Genomic DNA, 20,743 nt, shown 5'->3' on the forward strand with positions numbered 1-20,743 from the left:
CATATCGTGTCTCTCTTTGATGTTTTTAATCTGGTGTGAAATAACTAATTGAATTGTTTTTAATGATTTTATTGTGACTTTGTATACATGTTTATGTGTACATTTTTAATAAAACTTGATTACATTTTTGGATTATATACATTTGCTTTGGTTTCTCCTTTCAAGACTGGTGGAGTGATATATTTTTCGAGTGCTTCTCGTGCAAGTAAGTTTGCAAAATTGAATACTAGTCTTCCAAGAGTTGTATAATTTTCAAATTGAAATATAGAGAGCCTAACACAAGTTATGCGTTTAGACTTTACATTTACCCGTTTTTTGCAGCTTTTTTTTCATAGGAAATGCGGCAATTCGGCCGCTTACATACCATGCACTATTACTATTGGCTTGGGCGTGCCATTTTCGGTCTTCGAAAATGTCAGCACTAGAACTCCGCTGTGTTACCCACACCTAACATGGGCCCCTCTTTGAGATGCATAAATGTTGTTCACGGTCTAGCGTCCAAGGTGGTTTACGCACGCCGCCCTCACGTTCTCAACCTGTCACTGAGTCTGCGTAGTGGTCTGTTGATGGGTGACGTGCGCACGCTGCGTTGAACGCGCTGGCGGGAAGTCTGGCAGCAGGGATGGATGCCGAGGAGATGGAGACGGGTCCGAGCACTACCCCGTCGGAGGCGACAGCCACCCAACAGAGTAAAGCGACGCCGGCCACAGCACCTCCCGCTGCTTCCGGGAGCAAGGGCACTTCCGGTTCATACGAGTTACCCTGGTAAGAAGGAGGGGTAGTAGCTGGAAGTGCCAAGGTAGACACGGGCTGAGGGGCCAGGGAGGGCACCAGCATAGGCACTTTCAGGGAGCGCATGAAGCACCATTATAAAGATAATCGGGGTACAGTCGGTCGCAAGAGGGGTGGTGGATAACGAAGGTAGGGAGTAGTGTACTTGGGAAGTTGTGGACAGCTCCACGTAGGAGGAACTGGGGCTACAGATTAAAGATCTAAGTAGCATTGGGCTGAGCAATAGGGTCAGAAGAAAGGATGCACAGTGCCACCGGGCGAGGGATAATTGACTGGAGTAGTCTAGAAAAGCTAATCCCAGTGTGCAAGTTGATGTTAAGAATACCTCAGTGCCGGAAGTAGGAAATATTCCCCGAAACTGCAAACTGAGTTAATGGGCATTTCTGCAGAAAGCGTGCGGAGCCACTAGGAACTGTTTTTAATTATGTATTTATTTATTTATACGTTTTTATATAGCGCGGACTTTACCTGAAGGCGTCAGAGCGCTTCACAATAGGAACAGTAATGATACATGAGGAGAAAATTACAAGTGAACAAATTACAAAAACAGACGTTAAATTATATGAGGTAAAAGTGACAATTGTGAGCAAACAAAATACATGAGGTAGCAAACAGTGCATTTTAGGAGGAAAAAGTGATAAGTGTGCAGGTTACAAGAGAAAACAAAGTACAATTAGAGGTATAATCAGTGCTTTAAATGGGCCGGTACTCACCGGTACGGAGTACCGGCACTTCTTAGATTTGTCACTCTGAGTACCGGCACTTCTCTTCTGCCAGAGAAGAGTACCGGTACTCATGAAAAGGGAGGTCACTGGCTGAGAGTGCGAATGAGAAGGTGGGGACGTTTCTGTCAGCCAAGGCGCCACTTCTGTAGCCCCCATGCAAGCCCCTGCTGAGCTAATCGGAGGGCTCACTTGAATAATGTGAGGTGCTCACTGTCACGCTGTGCTAGACAAAGTAGGGTCGCGATTTATTTTACCTACTTGTGTGCGCGTGTGATTTTCAAAGCGCAGCACTTCAGGTAGTGAAAAGTACTTTAAACATAAACATTTTAGCAGTGGCTAGGGCGGCGGATTCTCACACTTCCTGTACTTTCTCTGGATCAGAGGGTTAATGCCCAGACAGTGCGATGGAAGAGGCTCTTAGAGCGCTAATCTAACAGCGTTCTGCACTGAGAAACCCACCTTCCTAAAAAAAAATGCCTCAATTACCCAGTGTGCCTGCATTTATATAACTGTTTTTTTTTAGAAAAACGCGAGAGAGAGAATTTATTTATTAATGACATTTGTAGAGCGCGTACAATTACCCGTGGGCGTCTCGGCGCTACATACATACAGAATCAAGGCATGCTCAGGAGGTATTTTAAAGAAAATGGGTGGCACGTTGTGTGTACATGTCTATGGTGACAAAGGTTCATGAATAACGTAGTAGGGAATGTTGGTGGGTGAGGGAGTGGGTGGATGAGTGAGCTAGGGTGGATGTATTGATGGATGGATGAGTGAATGCATGGATGAGTGAATGGATGTATGGGTGAAAGAGGGTGGATGATTGGATAAAAGGCCGGATGATGGATGTGTAAGTGAAAGATTGGATGAATGGAAGTGAGGGAGGATGAGTGAAAGGGTGGATGATGAATGAGTGAAAGGGTGGATGATGGATGAGTGAAAGGAGGTATTGAGTGGATGGTATAAATGAGTGAAAGGGTTGATGGATAGATGAGAAAAAGGATTGATGGATGAGTGACAGGGTGGATAAAGAGATGGATGAGTGAAAGGATGAATGGATGGGTTTGGATATGAAGGGTGGACAGACAGAATGGTGAAAAACTGAATGATTGATGAAAAACCAAATAGATGACAGAATGTAAAGGGTAAATGGTAGGATGAAAGGATGACTGGATAAATCGATGGAAGAGACAAGAGATATCTTCTGGGGAGGGACATGATGATTTGCTTCATTTGCTAGTTGCCATGAGAGCTTTGGTTTGATGTGGGGTTATTTTCCGTTTCTTCCTACTCATGTGCTCAAAAATATATAGTATTGTGCCAAACATCATCAATTAACAGTATGGCATTAAGAAGGTGCAACTATTGCAAAAAAAGGAAAAGTTAACATATCACATTTTTCTATCATTTTGTATAATGAGTTAACCTGCTTTGTTTATATAAACACATTTCTCATGTGTTTTGGTGTGTGCTGCAACTATTATGGAAGTTAATTATCATTAAGTTTAGTGGAGAAGTGTGGCTCAATGCTTAGAGCGGCAGACCTTGATGCAGAACGCTGGCCAGGGACCAGGGTTCGATTCCCGCCTCGGCTGGTTTCGGGCTTAAATTCCTCTGACCGGATATTCTCGCCTCAGTGCCGATTCTAAGCATGGGTCCCACGCTGCAACTCTGGGCAATAGCTTGCTTAGTCTCCACAAAGGCCCCCTGATACACAAGGGATGCCTGGTTTCACCATGGGATGCCCAGGAGTGGACACCCCACAAGGAAAAGCCAGGAGGGGTTCCCTTGTGGTAGGAGTACAAGCGCCGGGATGCCTCCGGGTCACTGTTCGCGCTATACAAATACGCCACATTATGTCTTGCCCTTAGCCCCGCCCACTCACTACAACTCTAGCTCATTTTAATGAGTACCTGAACTTATTTGTTTCCATTTAAAGCACTGGGTATAATACTGCAATATATGCTAGACACTCGGGCACAAGAACAAACGTTACATACGCAATGGTGGCACTTGTGCAAGTATCAAAAGCAAACAAAATGTGAGAGGTAGCAAACAGTGTGTTACAAGAGAAAAGTGGCGTGTGTATGTTACAAAAGATTACCAAACACAGGTGCAAGGATAATGCTGCAATAAATGGCGAACACTCCAACCACAAGAACACACTGGGAAGGCACTTCCATAGTCATGGAGAATAGAACTTTCAGTAGGACAGTCATCCTATACATTGTTTTTTACATACTCGTATCCTAAAATATATTGGCACCATGGAGCAGAAACGGGAAAGTTATTTCTTCTTAATTGGTCACCAGTAAACTATTGTAATATCAATTAATATACCCAGGGAAGAGATCTACATTGCTGGGTATAAAGCTGGTAATTTGCTTTGCATTGTGTCATATGAAAGTGTGCTAGTGTAATTACACACAGGTACGTGATATTCCTACAGAACGCACCTTTTTACTAATATGGAAAGCTTTAGTCTAACTTTTAAAACTCAGGTTAGCATTTGTGAACTGACCTAAAAATGTCTCATTGCTTAAGCTGAGGTTGGAGGCAGGGTGTCAGTTGTGCTTCATTTGAATTACTGCCGCTTCCAGCAGGGCATTCACCTTTGACAAAAGGGATTAGTGATTGTTCGTGGATTGCTTCGTTTCCACCTGGCTTGCACTTTCTGCAGACTGCAGCTTTGCTTGTTGTAGCACATTTAAAGTGCATCAGCTTCATGAATGTGTCCTGGTGTCTATGCGCAACATCGGGAAACAGTCCAGAAGATTCAGTGGGACTGCGTTATATCCCAGTTCTTGTTTGGGAAAAGCTGATGGAACCATAATCTGGCTAGCTCTTAGTCTATTCCTGCAATTTTATTTTTTTTTATTTATAAAGTTTTGTATAGCGTGAACATGACTGGAGAGTATTGGAGTACTTCACATTATAGGATAGGCGGGATACAGTTGTAGGAGAACAATAATCATCATTACATATATGGGAATTGCATGGTAAAGCTGGAGTTCAGTTGCGCAACAATGTAGTGGTCAAAAGGCATCAGAATAGACTAAGATAACTAAAACAATAGAACCAATGTATTTTAGAGCAGAAACGTGTTTGTTAGTATTGTTTTAATTTCCTTTTTTTTTAATGAAGCGGTAGATGAGATTCGATGGACATCCGTTGGCAGCGAATTCCAAATCTTCAAGGTGATTCCTTTTTGTGGAAAATCTGTGGTTTCAGAAGCAGAGAACTTGCACTTCGTGCGGGTCTGCCTCCTCCTGATAACTCTAGCTTTTGTGCCAGATATATGGGGTCTTGAAATGTAATGCAATAACGTGACAGGATTGCATAGTGAATTGAACACTCATAACTGACCAATTCAGAGATCTGCTGATAATCACTTAGAATACTGGCATAGCTGGCTCAGCATCCGTCCTTTGGTAGTTGGTAAATAGCGCACTAATAGTAAAACCTTTTATTTACAGTTTCTTGAACTGACAGTTGTTATGAAGTTCTGTATACAACTATTAATACAGTGCCGCTGAATAGTTGGCAAACTCAAATGTTGCTCCATACACACATTCGATGAATTGCAAGGGGCTTTTTTCAGTGCCTTGTCGGTCTCCTGGAGGAAAAGCTAAATCGTGTCCAGGGTTAAAGCCAAGGAGAACATGAGGTGTGTTAAAGGAGTTTGCTATGTGACATTGATAGGGGGCTGTGACTCAAAGGTTTGTGATGGGTTTGGCAAATGAGAAATAGTGTTAGGAAAGTAAGGGAAAATCACTAAGTGGATGGCATTGAACCCAGGGATAAGGGTATACAGGTGCCGACTTTGTTCACATTTATCTAAATTTTAAGTCTGACAAATTAGCATGTATATTGTTGTGATCTTCATGAACTGATTTTAAAGCCTCCATTCAAGTTCTTGGACTGGACTTGATCTTGTGTAGATATTTTCGAAGTGTTTGTCAAGCGGCTATTAAAAACTGTTGTAGAGTTAAGGTTTTTGTGAAAAATGATGTTAGTACTTTCTACATTTACCATGCATGTGCCAGATGATAAATCAGGCCAGAGCATTTTATATGGGTATGATCTTGTTCTAAATTTAGCAACAGTTGGAAGGCAATGTTACCAAGATTGATTTGGCAGACCGTTAAAACGAAATCAAGGATGACTTGACTGTGATTACAAGTAGGTTCAAATTCCATGCAGAGATTACTGGTGGCCACAATTGCTGTTAACAGTTGGTATCTTACATGGAATTTCATCTACTAAGAACTAGGCCCTGCAAAATGGCTCTTCAAGAGAGTCTTACAAAAGATAAAAGGCAAATCCTGCATCACATGCCTTTTTAAGAATGTTTAGAAGTGGATAGAAGAAAGTGTGTGAGAATTTGTAGCAAGGCCAAAGTAACCGGTAGCTTGTCAGTATCACAGGGAGCTTTACCTCACCAAGTTTGGATTGACAGTGTTGGAGACTATGGACCCAACATGTTTGGACAGACTAGACGGAATTAACATCATAGAAAGTTCAGGTTGTCTTCTGATAAATAGCTGTGGGATTGGTGTCTACTTTTCTTTTTCTGCCTGCAAATTGAGAGTTTTTAAAGTGAATTATGTGACAATCTTGCTTCAGTACAGGGAATGTGAAAGGGAAGGTTTTCTTTTTCCACATTGTCAAAGATAAAGAGGGAACCGAGAGTAGGAAGTACTTCAGGTTACACCGGGGAAGCAGTGTCAAAGTTGGAAGGTATTCAGGCATTGCCTCAGGAGGCACCGGAGTGGGCCGAGGAGAGAAGGAAGACACTAAGTATCATGAAGTGTAGTAGAATCATCTCATCTCTCAGTTTTGCTATAGGTGCACAAGTAATTAAACTAACATGGCAGTACCACAGGGCTATATGTGATGTTTGCAAACATTAATTCTTACTTTTAAATGGCGCAAGCGCCACAGCAGTAAAAGCGCGGTGTGTGCGCTGCTGAAAAGTAAGAATTAATGTTTGTAAACGTCACGGAAAGCGCAGTGTGTAAATCACAGCGTTGCGGTTACTAAATGCAAATAAAACACACCCCATTAGGAGTTAGGTGAATAATAATAATAATCAAAAAAAGTGCTTACCCACTAATTCGGGCGCCTCGCTCCGAATGAAAGCAAATAAATAACTGAAGCGCAGTGTCCACATACAACTTAGAACTTCGCGCTTAACAGCCAGAATGACAAAAAAAGTTCTCTCCCACTAATTACGAAAAGAGTATCACACCACAAATAAAACATACAGTCCAGGTGGGCGTGGCCTAAAGTGGACAGGATGGCAACCAGGAAGGGCTAAAGATACTATGGTACAATCAACAAACTGGGCTTAACATTAACACCGACTACAAAAGACACTCGCCAATCAAAATTACAGGTGGAGCAGAGACGGGGTGAAAATTCGTATTGATTCCAAGAGGCCCGCGCATAGCGAGAGTAGCGCATGCGCGCTGCTAACGCCAGGCAAGACCTAAAAAGGACATATTTCTAAGTTTGCAGTCATCTGGACTGCCTTGGGAGTGATATCGGGAATGCTCTAAGGAGCACTAGGGAACAAAAGGTGATAGAAAATATTAGTCCCTTGTCCTTATTCCTTTAAAACTGTTCCTTTCTGACTCTCAAGGAAAGAAGCTTCATTGTGAGGCTTTCTACTGCTTTTTCCTTTAGTCCATTCTGTGCAGCATTTTGACAGTTGGAATTTGCTTTTTTAGGTTTTGCCTGCAAGTGCTCACGTAGTGAGCATGCGCTAAAAAACCTTTTGAGTTCTATGTCGGCTTGATGACCCGCCTCTGTCTCTCATTGGCTAGCTCCATAAATGGAGGCTAGCCATTGGGAGACAGAGGCTGTCAATCACGCTTTCTCGGGGAAAACGCGATTCGGGGGCGTTTCTCGGGCTTTTTTTAAGTCCCGCCCCTTTATCCCGGGCCGCGCTGTGATTGGCTGCCGGCCCGGGACCTGACTTGTTTCCTTTTTGTCTCCCAGTTTTACATCCTTCCTTGTTCCCACCTCTTATCTATATATTTTTATTCCCTCCATTTTAATTTTGTTTCCTCCGTGCCTACACTTCACTTTCATTCTTGTTACTTTCCCATTCTCGTCCTTTCCTTTGCCCGCTCCAGACGGACGCCGACGCCTAGAAGGGCTGCAGACCTTTGCATGCCGTGAGAAAAATACTTCAAGCTACGTCACAAGACAAATGGCCTCTTTCTGTGTCACTGCTCAAGGACGGCCTCATTTGAGTCACGAGGCCTGCCATTCACGTTTGTACGGATCTTTCCATCCCACGCAGCAGTACTATGTCGATAGGAATCCTTCATGGGGGTGGTGTGTGTGAGGGGGAGGGCGGGGCTGGAAGCGCTGCTTGCCAGAGGTTTCAACCTCAGCCGCTGACCTTGAGCGGTGTCTTTTCTTCCTGGGCCTCGGCTACACGGAACCAGTAACATGCAGAGACCCTGGGGCTGCCCCGGAGCAAGCACGGGAGCCCTTTACATGGACTGGGAAGGAGGGGACGATATATATGCACAACCCTTATTACTTATAATGTGATTATTATTTACACATCTGTGTACATAGGCTGGCGTCATACCATCATATATGTGCTGGGGTCTGGCACAAGCGAGCTGCACTGCCTCGCAAAGCGTCAAGATATTATTTGCTTTAAACTTTTTTTGGCCGCGCTGGGATTGGCCGAGCCTCCGCCGTGTCATCGGGAGGAGGAGGAGGAGTGGAGAGCAGGAAGCAGCCTGCGTCGGCCGCGCTGGGATTGGCCCAGCCGGCCGAGCCTCCGCCGCGTCATCACTAGAGCTGCTTCCTCTGCTCTGACGCGGACACGGGCAGTCAGGTAAGTTTTCTTATTTTTTAAAAATGTACTTTTTAACCCCCCGCGAGTCCCTTGCCCCCCAAACCCCCCCCCCGCGAGTCCCTTGCCCCCCAAACCCCCCCCCCCGGCACCCCCAAGTCCCCCCGGCACCCCCCCCCCGGCACCCCCAAGACCCGTCCCCCCCCCCCCGCACCCCCAAGTCCCGTCCCCCCCCCCGCACCCCCAAGTCCCGTCCCCCCCGCACCCCCAAGTCCCTTTACCAAAGCCGACAATTCTGACTCGATAATGAGACTAGACGCTGCACTCAGACCACATGGCTTCTTGTCTGAGTAGTGTCTTCTGCAGCCGTGGAGGAGCAGTACTGACCTGCCCATTATATGCTTAAAATGTAGTTTACTGCAAGGCTATGCATTACACTTTTCCTTTCAAACTAAATTAACGTCTCTCACTCTTAATACAGCTAGCACTGTGCCTAGCGATGACGTAGCATAAAGAGTATTGATGCACATAGTCGCTGTGCGTCATTTAAATGATACCTGTATATGAATCTATAGCCTTCATCAACCCACATAATTACGCCGTTACTGCGCGCCTCTGGTATTCCTTTACAGAGATGTCTGAACAGGAAATCCAGCAAGACCACAGGCACAACAGGCAATAATGAATTCAAGGATTGCCTGGTTATTCCAGAATGCCTCAGGCCCTTGAGGACTGGTATGGAAGAGTTGGCACACAGAGAAAGACCTAAACTTCAGAGAATACTGACAAATTGACAACACATGCAGTATGTTCCCATGAGGTGCACAGTAAATGGAGCATTTTGTAGAAGTTGAGTGAATGGTAATGACCACTGATTAGCTGAGGTCAGCCTATTGGGTCAAAAAGGGTTGCATTAGGCAGACTTAGTGGCTGAACTTATGAAGGGCCGGGATGCTTTTCCCAGTGACCTGTGAAGAAACTGAAATAGATGTAGCCCTCTCAAATACCGACCCTCCAGCACATCTCCAACTTGTTCTTTTGTGAGTCCCTTGTCTCACCACTAGCCATGGACCTGATCGCGCACTAGTCCCTATGTCCACAGCTTGTGTTTAGCGCTGCAGTCAGCTAGGGAGAATAAAGAGTATCAAAGGCAGAAAATCAGCCTACAGAAAAATAGGTGTTTCACCGTGGCTGGTGTATGCGGTATAGTGCAGAATGCAATATCATATTCCGAAGGAGTATTAGCTTTGATGGTTCTATACAACAAATAACACACACCTTATAAAGAAAGCCATCTCCAGATGTTGCCCATGAAATTAGCACAATTGTTTCAAAATCCATCCACTTGGTGAACAAGTTTAGTATTTTGTTATGTTCTGAAATGTTTTCATTTCATTTTCTTCACCTTGAGAGAAAGGAGATAATGCATGATTAGAAACATTTAGAGAGAATGTTACTTTATTACAAAGAAATACAAGCCGTGTGTGCTTTACTACATCCACAGAACAAAAATAATGCCCACAGGTTACCCATAGTCCAGGTTTTAACTTTTTGTTCTTCTGTAGCCGTCCAATTCCTTATGCTCAAAAAAGAAGTTTGGTTACATATGACCACATTCCCTCTATGGCTTTATTATATTCTATTGTTAGAAGTGCATGGAATGTCTGCCTGAACAGTGCATATATTTTTCATGATTAGAATATTTTTTGTGGTCTTGGATTTGTTAAAGATGAAGTGATGGGGTGTTGAGGTGGTGGTTTCCCAATGCTTGCATGAGCCAGAAATTCACAAACACCTACCCTCGTACTAAAAGCATGACCGTGGCGTTTAATCAAGAGGCTATGATTGTTATGTTTCATTATTGGCAAGTTGTTATATTTTTGTAGTGGTGATTTTCATTACAATCCTGGGGCTCGATCTGCAAAAAGCAGGAGCAAAATCAGATTTCAAAAAACCTAATGCTTTAGATTTTTGTTTTGGTCAGCCCTGTTTGGTGCTAAAATGTGGAAATGATTAACATAAATAATGATACGTTCAAAACGTAGGAAACAAAAATAGGCCAGTGGGTTGGTACACACCATAACAGTCCATACATAAAACAGTATCTTGTGACCCTGTTTTCGTTCCTCTGTTGCCTGCTTGTGACCCTGTTTTCGTGCCTCTGTTGCCTGCTTGTTCTCTGTTGCCTGCTTCTGACCCTGTTTTCGTGCCTCTGTTGCCTGCTTGTGACCCTGTTTTCGTGCCTCTGTTGCCTGCTCGTGACTCCGTTGCCTGCTTGTGACCCTGTTCTCATGCCTGTTGCCTGCTTGTGACCCTGTTTTCGTGCCTCTGTTGCCTGCTTGTGACCCTGTTTACGTGCCTCTGTTGCCTGCAATGTGTGGGGGCTCGCAGTGTGTGTGGGGGGGCTCGCAGTGTGTGGGGGGCTTTGTGTGGCTGTGTGTGTGTGGGGCTCTGTGTGGGTGTGTGTGTGGGGCTCTGTGTGGGTGTGTGTGTGGGGGGGCTCTGTGTGGGTGTGTGTGTGGGGGAGTGTGTGGGGGGCTGTGTGTGTGTGGGGGGGGCTCTGTGTGGGTGTTTGTGTGTGGCATTTGCGAGAGATTAAGCTATTGGCATTGTAAATGACAATGCCATTTATTTATGTTAAAAAACATAAATAAAAATGTCAAGAGCAATGCCAATAGCTCTAACTTTAACAAAGGCAAAACCATTGCATTGTAAATGCTTGTTTTCAATTAGCTTTCCGGTGTAGAAAAAAATAGGAGGCAGTGCCACCAGTCCTAATGCTAAAGCTTCCCAGAAAGAGAAATTTGACACGTGCATTTTGTCATTTTCCCCTTCAGAGACTTTGGCTTTATTTGTAATCCACAAATATTTTGACAAACAAGATGACCTTGTGGTGGCGCACTTGTACAGCACAGTGGGCATTATAAGTTGCCTCCTGCCGCTTTCTGAACCCTCTGTTAAGTCGTGTTTGCATCATCTCTACAAAAGGGCCAGTTGCTAATGAATTGGACATAAGAAGTTTCCCCAGTATCCACACTTATGACTGATGGCTAGTACTTTTAGGGCCTCATTTATGGCATTTTGGTGTAGGGTGAACGCAGTAAGGCACTTTGCTGCGCTGCCTTATGTCAAAGTGAAAGGGCAGGAATGCACCGTATTTAAGCAACACTCCTACATTCCTATTCTTTCTGCTAGCGCCATTTTGGCAGCCTAGTGCCAACGTAGGCACCCTTGCACTGTGGTGCAACGGGTGCCTATGGTGCAGGCAGCATTATTTTTGTGCAGGAAGGTGCATCTTACTGCAAAAAATACTCCTAGGAGGAGTATTCCTGCAGCACATACAGAAATAGGAAAAAGCGAGGAGAAATGCTTTTATTTCTCCTCATTACCCCTCACCTCAGGAGGCATATGGATTTGATACTTCCGCAGGGTTACATCATTTTGTAAATCTGGGGCAGCGTAAAATTCCACGGCTGTTGTGTGGTAAAACCCACCGTAACTCCCATGGAGAGCCTAGTGGCTGCAGAGTAAGGTGACTGAGCGATTTGACCTGCGTCGCCTTAACCATGATTTGAGGTCATTCAAAGCCATGCAATGTGGCTTTGCATGGCTTCATAAATCTTTGATAGCCCAGTGTCACGCATGTACCACCTTACATGGTAAACCAGCAATGCTGTCGTGGCTCAGTGAGGCCCAGGAAGAAACACTGCAATTTTAACATGTACACGTTTCTTAATCTGTTTTCCCTTCCATATGATGACTTTTGTCAAGCATTTGCTTACATGACAGTTCAGGATTCGTTTATCTGAACCTACATTGCTTACAAAACCACTTCATAAATAATCACACCTTGAACACTGTGTTGGGGGTGTCAGCTCAGCTGGCTACTCTTGTGTCCCTCTGTGAGGTTGGGTGTACAACTTGTGACCAAGATGGGGTCCTACATACCTTGCCTTCAGGTAATGGGGAGTTAGATCATCCAATAGGGTATTCTTGGCAGAGCGTTCATCATAGGCAACTTCGTTGGGGAACGCATAGTATGAGTAAAATATCCGCACTCAGTACTTATATGCCATCATGTACACACTCTTAACAGAATGGTGGATTTGTCTTCACCGTCCTTGTATTACTGATCACTTTTTTCTGCTTCTATTGATTAATGCAAAAACCACAGTTGATGAACAGAATGCATAACAATGTCATACATACATACAGTACAGAGATCTGGGCCTAAATCCATCGTTTTTTTTGCACTCCACACCACCCCAGTTCAGACATGGCCATATGCAAATCAGTCTGAATCTGTGCCTCATAGGAACAGTCCAGCCCGAACTGCCAAGCCATGCCTTCCCTGGACCGGAAACAAGCTTCCGAGGACCGGTTTCTGGCATTTCAGCCGTCTTCAGCCCGGCTTGCTTGAATCCAGTGGTGTGGAGAGCATGCGACTCGGGTCTGAGCATACCCATCCCACTCGGGGTGACAAATGCAAAAACCACAGTTGATGGACAGAATGCAGAACAATGTCATACATTCACTAAGAGTAAGAACACGCGCCCTTCTCTATATGCTGCTAAACGCTGTCTGCTAGATTAGCTTTTTTGCACAACCTGGCTGTAGAATTGAGGAACTTGCTACTTAATTTATCTTTTAATAACCCTACTGCGACGATATTTTTAACAAGCATTTGCAATGCAATAGGGCTCGCATTAGTAAAGTTAGAGGTATTAGTATTGTAAATGACACATTTTTTATTTATGTTTTTGTTTTGAAAATAGCGAAATTAATAACTTTGACATTTACAATGCCAATAGTGTTAACTTTTGCAAACGTGACACCTATAGCATTTGTAATGCAATATGTGTTGTATTTACATGACTTAGATGTATTAATATCAAAAATAACAATGGGTTGTATTTTTTTCAATATTTAATACTTAAATAAAAGTTATTGTAATTTATAATGTCAATAGCCTAAACTTTTGCAAATAACTTTTTGGAAGATTATGTTTAGTGTATTTTATTGTGATGAAAATACAAGAACAGAAGTGAAATATTAACATTTTTTTGTGACATTTGTAATAAAGTTTGAAACATTGAGAGAACATATTTGAATCAGTTGTTCTTGAATGGTTGCACAGATTGATGCTGTGGTGGCTCTGAATGATGTTGTAGCGGTGACGAGTGATGCTGAGGCGTTCAGTGATGCTCTGGTAGTGCATAGCGATGTTGTGGTGCCCCTGAGTGATGCTGTAGTGATGCGATGGATAGTGAGGGCGATGGATAGAGGGAGGGCGAAAGATAGAGAGAGAGAGGGCGAGAGATAGAGGCAGGGTGAGAGATAAAGGCAGGGCAAGAGGACGAGGGATGGAGTGTGGGCGAGGGATGGAGTGTGGGCGAGGGATGGAGTGTGGGCGAGGGATGGAGTGTGGGCGAGGGATGGAGTGTGGGCGAGGGATGGAGTGTGGGCGAGGGATGGAGTGTGGGCGAGGGATGGAGTGTGGGCGAGGGATGGAGTGTGGGCGAGGGATGGAGTGTGGGCGAGGGATGGAGTGTGGGCGAGGGATGGAGTGTGGGCGAGGGATGGAGTGTGGGCGAGGGATGGAGTGTGGGCGAGGGATGGAGTGTGGGCGAGGGATGGAGTGTGGGCGAGGGATGGAGTGTGGGCGAGGGATGGAGTGTGGGCGAGGGATGGAGTGTGGGCGAGGGATGGAGTGTGGGCGAGGGATGGAGTGTGGGCGAGGGATGGAGTGTGGGCGAGGGATGGAGTGTGGGCGAGGGATGGAGTGTGGGCGAGGGATGGAGTGTGGGCGAGGGATGGAGTGTGGGCGAGGGATGGAGTGTGGGCGAGGGATGGAGTGTGGGCGAGGGATGGAGTGTGGGCGAGGGATGGAGTGTGGGCGAGGGATGGAGTGTGGGCGAGGGATGGAGTGTGGGCGAGGGATGGAGTGTGGGCGAGGGATGGAGTGTGGGCGAGGGATGGAGTGTGGGCGAGGGATGGAGTGTGGGCGAGGGATGGAGTGTGGGCGAGGGATGGAGTGTGGGCGAGGGATGGAGTGTGGGCGAGGGATGGAGTGTGGGCGAGGGATGGAGTGTGGGCGAGGGATGGAGTGTGGGCGAGGGATGGAGTGTGGGCGAGGGATGGAGTGTGGGCGAGGGATGGAGTGTGGGCGAGGGATGGAGTGTGGGCGAGGGATGGAGTGTGGGCGAGGGATGGAGTGTGGGCGAGGGATGGAGTGTGGGCGAGGGATGGAGTGTGGGCGAGGGATGGAGTGTGGGCGAGGGATGGAGTGTGGGCGAGGGATGGAGTGTGGGCGAGGGATGGAGTGTGGGCGAGGGATGGAGTGTGGGCGAGGGATGGAGTGTGGGCGAGGGATGGAGTGTGGGCGAGGGATGGAGTGTGGGCGAGGGATGGAGTGTGGGCGAGGGATGGAGTGTGGGCGAGGGATGGAGTGTGGAGTGGGCGCGCTGCGTGGTGCCGCGTGATGCTGGAGTGGCGCCGCGTGATGCTGGAGTGGCGCCGCGTGATGCTGGAGTGGCGCCGCGTGATGCTGGAGTGGCGCCGAGTGATGCTGGAGTGGCAGGGAAGAAAGAACAAAAGAAAGAAGGAAGGAAAGAAGGAAGAAAGAAGGAAAAAGGAAGAAGGAAGAAAGAAGGAAAAAGGAAGAAGGGAGGAAGGGAAGAGGGAAGAAGGAAGAAGGAAGAAGGAAGAAGGGAGGAAGGAAGAAAGAAGGAAAAAGGAAGAAGGAAGAAAGAAGGAAAAAGGAAGAAGGGAGGAAGGGAAGAAGGAAGAAGGGAGGAAGGAAGAAAGAAGGAAAAAGGAAGAAGGGAGGAAGGAAAGAAGGAAGAAGGAAGAAGGGAGGAAGGAAAGAAGGAAGAAGGAAGAAGGGAGGAAGGAAAGAAGGAAGAAGGAAGAAGGGAGGAAGGAAAGAAGGAAGAAGGGAGGAAGGAAGAAAGAAGGAAAAAGGAAGAAGGAAGAAAGAAGGAAAAAGGAAGAAGGGAGGAAGGGAAGAAGGAAGAAGGGAGGAAGGAAGAAAGAAGGAAAAAGGAAGAAGGGAGGAAGGAAAGAAGGAAGAAGGAAGAAGGGAGGAAGGAAAGAAGGAAGAAGGAAGAAGGGAGGAAGGAAAGAAGGAAGAAGGGAGGAAGGAAAGAAGGAAGAAGGGAGGAAGGAAAGAAAGAAAGGAATGAAAGAAAGAAAAGGAAGGCAAGAAAGGATATAAAGGAAGGATGGAAAGGAAGGAAGGAATGGAAGAAAGAAAGAAAAGGAAGGCAAGAAAGGATATAAAGGAAGGAAGGAAAGGAAGGAAATAAAAGAAGAAAAGAAAGGATAAAAGGAAAGAAAGAAAGGATTCTAATTGCAAGTGTCAACATGAACATACTTGTTTTGAAGACGTAGTCCCCACATTTGAGATTCCACGGCAGAGAGGGGCTGTGAAGGAGGGAGGCGACGGGGACATCAAAGGAAGGGTGGGAGGGGAAAAAAACACATTAGCGAGCGAGAAAAGCCATAAACACCAGGGGGGGGGGTGCGGGGAAGTAGATTGCCTCCAAGCTTTCAAGCCTTTGAGAGGCCAAGCGCGTGCCTGGGGAAGCAACGTTGAGTGCTGGCACGACAGGCAAGAAAGAGGACAATGTGGGGCACTGGGCGGGAGAAGAGAAGGGTGTGAGAGATCCATGTGGAGAGATCAAAGTGGGGCGCTGCATAGGGATGGGGTGAGGACTCGGAGAAAACAATGTGGAGTAGTGGGTGGGGGAGCATCTAAGGATAGAACTGGGTGGTGGGAGCAGAGAAGTACCTCAGGAAAACAGCCCAAAAAAATATGCACACTCATGCAGTGTTTTACAAGAAAAAAATAAAAAGACTTACCAAAAAGTTTAAGAATAGAAAGAGCCTATCAGAGAGGTGGTGAACAGGGTAAGCTTCATAGGAGGGACAAAGACATGCCTATGGACTAAAATAAAGGTAGCAAATAATAACCCAGCAAATATAAAGCAAGCAAATGTGAGTGATAAACCACAAAGCCAATGGTAACCAATTAGAGGAATAAATACTACCTAATCTTTCAGCATGTCCCCAAATAGGGAGGAGGGTTGGGGAAAGGTGCCTCTGTGCTGCTGCCTTCTCTGCTGCGGCCATGATTTATTGATCTCATCCTGGGCAGAAGGTCGCTGGCGCTGCAGTAATAAAGCAACAACATAATGGTTTTTCACTGCAGATCAGTTAAATTAGCGGGTATTGGGCAAATTACTCAGGAATGTTGTGATTCACAAAATGGCAAAAAGGTGGTGGTGGTTTCTGGTTATTGCAGACTCCTGCAGGGACTGCAGAACCCAAAGGGTTGCACTTTCACGGAACTGTCTACCATTTGCAGTTTCTTGCTGTTAACACCCCCCTCCTTCAGCGATCTATCCTGCTGAATAAATCCATTGGCAAGACAAGATTAAATCTGTTAGCTTTCTTCCTGTTGTATGCTAGTCACATACGCTGCCAGGGGCGGAAACTCTTATAAAACAAGTTATAACTCAAAGAACTCCCTTTCTTGACTTTATGTGAAGGGCTAAAACTAATGGGCATGAGGAGCCAACTGGCATGCAGGTGGTGGCGGCGCAGTGGGGCACCTCTCCTTGTGAGAGAAAAAGGGGGTTGTTAATTGCTGGATGATAAGCTGGATCACGTGATAGCGGCTTGAAGTCAAATCAAAGTCAGAAGGTTGAAAGAGCGCCTCTGCTGGTGTTGTTTCCCCTCTCTTCACACGCGACGCTGCTGTGCTGCCTGTGGACGCACAGAAGCGAAGGCTGCAGCTGGGGGCTGCGGGGGAGAGGCGGGGGCGCTGTCACTGGAGAGAGGGGTGAACAGAGAATGGGAGAGTGTGGCAGATGGAATGTCGGTGAGGGAAGGGGGCAGGCAGGTTACTAGCAGAAAGGTGCGGTGTTACTGTTACGGAGGAGAGTGTGACAGGGGCCAGAGTGGAAAGGGCTGACAGGCGGGAAGGAGAGTGTGCCAAGGACTATTGGACAGAGAGCGCAGTAGTGGAGAAGAAAAAGAGTGATCAAGAAAGATAAACTGAGAAGGAAAAAGAGACAAAAGCAAAAACACAAGACAAGTAGGAAATCATTAGAACGTGAGCAAGGTGAGAAGTGTATTGTTGTGAACACATGAGTGACTGACATGAATACTACAATAAAGTTGAAGAGTAATACAAAAACAAAATAGTAAGAGATAGAGATGGCATGTGCCGGACTTCAAATACAGTACAGTATTGATCAATTCTAAACGGTACCAAGTGAGTAGCGTTTCAGCAACAGGGTGGACGTGGCAAGTGTAGCACGAATCCTGAGATAGGTCGGAAAACAGATTACAATCCAATGAAAGAGGCAATAGATAAAATTATATCCATCCGTACTATGGGAGCGTACCATAAAATAGAAGGTACATTCGGAAGGGAATGACATGGGTAAAAGGTGATTCAAAAACACCCGCGCTTCTAACGTGTAAACACTAATGGGTGTCAGAGGTTCATACTTAAGACATATGCAAATGTAAACAGGCAAATTAGGTCTGATATGAAAGCAATACCGCGTGGTTAAACAACATACATCACAGAAAACGGCTAAAAAGACTTGTCCGGTAGGCATAATAATGCGTGATGTCATTATAGCCTTCAGTAGTACAAAAATATTGTGGGCGCTTCGTGTAAAACAGCAAGTGATACTGTGAAGCAAATAACATGGGTGGCAGGTGAATTTCAACATGACGTTGTCCAACAGCAATTAAAACTGCTAGGAATCCCTGATATGAAAGTAAATCATGTGCAGATATAAATAACTGGGTGCCACTGATTCAAAGGATGACTCTGTGCAAATATAAACAGGGAGATGAGTCTGACATAAAAAACAATGTGCAGCGTGGTAATTCTGCAAAAATCACGGTGGTCGGCTATTGAAGACAAAAACTGGTAGGCAAAATGGTCCGTGAATGTAAAAACCGGCGCAGTAGAAACCACAAAGAGGTGATCGCGTAAGAAAAAAGATGCTGAGGAAGGACGGGGTGTGTGACAAGGGAGGGAAGGACATAAGATGGAAAGAAAGAAAACTGTGGGTAGATGAGAAAAAGTGAGAGAAAAAGATAGGAGAAAGGGACGACAGCGAATAGTGGTTACAATGAGGATCGGAGAGAAGAAAGGTAATTTAAAGGGAAAAAAGAAGGAAGAAAAAGAATTACGCATTGAGAGAAGGAAACTGTGGAGTACAGGGAAAGAAGAAGTAAGCCCTGAAGTGAGAGAAGGACTGTCATAGGGAGGATGAGGAAGACGCGGCAGACTGAGGCAGCTGGAGAATAATGGAACGTGAGAGAGTGATGCGTGGGCAGAGAGAAGGCAGGCGCTGGAGAGGGAGGGGGTGGGATGCCTGTGAAAGGGACGACACACAGAGCGAATAGAGGTTACAATGAGGATCAGAGAGAAGAAAGGTAATTTAAAGAGAAATATTAAAATAAAGAAAAATAATGAAGAAAACAGAGCACTAATTAAAAAGCTCCCATTGGAAGCATCCTGCTGAGGAGTACAGTCACCCCTACCCTCCACCTTTAAAAAACAAGTTAAAAGGAGACTAAAGTGAAAGTACGGCCGGCAGGCCGTGAATAATTAGGGGGTGACAAATGCGCTGCAAGGGCTGCCTTTGATGTGGTAATGCGAGGCAGGCAGGCAGGCGGCTGGTGGCATTGTGCACGCGCTTCATGCACTGCAAGGAATCGCCAGCCAGTGGTGGTGTGGATAAAGACTGGATAAGCCCCTATAGAGCTTGCCAGCTGTGCTGCGCACAGCAGGCGAGCCCTAAAAAGAGTGTGGTTCAAATAGCGTTTTTATTTTCCTCTTGAGACATTCACTTGCATCTCCTGCATTGCCAGCATTTAAAATTGATGTTTCACTGGCTCACCACTTTGGCGAGTTTCAGCCTCTCTCGGTCTCTGTCCGCCATCTTGGGTGTGGGGTGGGGACTCGAGCCCTCAGAGGTCCCCTGGTCAGCGCGCTAGGCTTGCAATTTCTCGAGCCGGTCTGCGCCCTGCCGGGCCCAGGGACCAGGACCCCTGGCGTACATTTTTTTTTATACTATTGAATAATTACATTCACTAAGAACAGACTAGATCTATCACAACTGGTCAAGGGCCCTACTCATATGAAAGGTCATACCCTCGATCTGATCTGGTCCTCGCTGCCCAACATTGAGATAACGGATATTAGCCCATGTGCTTGGTCTGACCATTCCCTGCTAAGATGCTGGGTCCCGTGCGGTCATCCTCTACTATCGACCGCTCCCCTGTGGAAGAAGATTAGATCCTGGAAAAAAGTGGAAGCGGACCCCCTAGTCTCCACACTGCGCTCTATGCCCCTTTCTGTCATGGGTAAAGGCAATTTAGATGATAAAAGTATTTCGTTAATCTCCTGCCTTCAGTCGACCATCGATACACTTGCACCTGAACGACTAGAGAGGGTCAGAGACAGTGGTAAGGGAGCTCCCTGGTTTGATACTACTCTAAGGGAGAAGAAACGGCTTCTCCGTCAGGCAGAGAGGAGGTGGAGACTAAACAATAAGCCAGCTGACTTTGACGCTTATAGTCTCATGATTGAATATAAATCCTATATTCTCCGAAAGAAGGCATCCTTTTACGAGGATAGACTAGGCAAAGCAGGAAACAAACGAAAAGATTTTCTTGATTTTGAAGGAACTTACTCTGGCACAGGGTCAAGGCTGATTTGCATATGGCCATGTCTGAACTGGGGTGGTGTGGAGTGCAAAAAAACGATGGATTTAGGCCCAGATCTCTGTACTGAGGTGAATGTATGACATTGTTCTGCATTCTGTCCATCAATTGTTGTTTGCATTTGTCACCCCGAGTGGGAAGGGTATGGTCAGACGTGAGTCTCATGCTCTCCACACCACTGGAGTCAAGCTATCCTGGCTGAAGACGGCTGATAGGCAGAAACCGGTCCTAGGATGCTTGATTCCGGTCCAGGGAAGACATGGCTTGGCAGTTCGGGCTGGACTGTTCCCATGAGGCACAGGGTCAAGGCTGATTTGCATATGGCCATGTCTGAACTGGGGTAGTGTGGAGTGCAAAAAAACGATGGATTTAGGCCCAGATCGCTGTACTGGGGTGAATGTATGACATTGTTCTGCATTCTGTCCATCAATTGTTTTTGCATCTATTGATTAATGCAGCACATTTTATACAAGAATGATGATGGTTCAATAAATATTGAAAACACCGCTGTGTATATTTCTTGAATATCTCTCTGAGAGAGCACAAGTGACTAGGCAAAAAGGTTCTAGATCTGTTACCAAAATTCCTGGGGGGGGGGGGGAGGGGATGAGCGGTTGTCATGCTCTGAGGTTGCCCAAGCCATTTGTTA

The 20,743-nt window shown here is 45.9% G+C and overlaps 1 protein-coding gene across 1 annotated transcript in view; it reads left to right on the forward strand.

The window, feature by feature from the left end:
- Nucleotides 1-557: 557 nt before the first annotated feature.
- Nucleotides 558-20,743, forward strand: part of RFC2 (replication factor C subunit 2) — a 66,054-nt gene continuing 45,868 nt past the window's right edge. Inside the window, exon 1 of the mRNA XM_086954604.1 lies at nt 558-765. Within this exon, the coding sequence (XP_086810730.1) occupies nt 623-765 (143 nt within the window). The 5' untranslated portion in view covers nt 558-622. The remainder of the gene's footprint in view (nt 766-20,743) is intronic.

Source organism: Lissotriton vulgaris, chromosome 2_1 (assembly GCF_964263255.1).
Source record: "Lissotriton vulgaris chromosome 2_1, aLisVul1.2, whole genome shotgun sequence".
Taxonomy (NCBI): Eukaryota; Metazoa; Chordata; class Amphibia; order Caudata; family Salamandridae; genus Lissotriton; species Lissotriton vulgaris.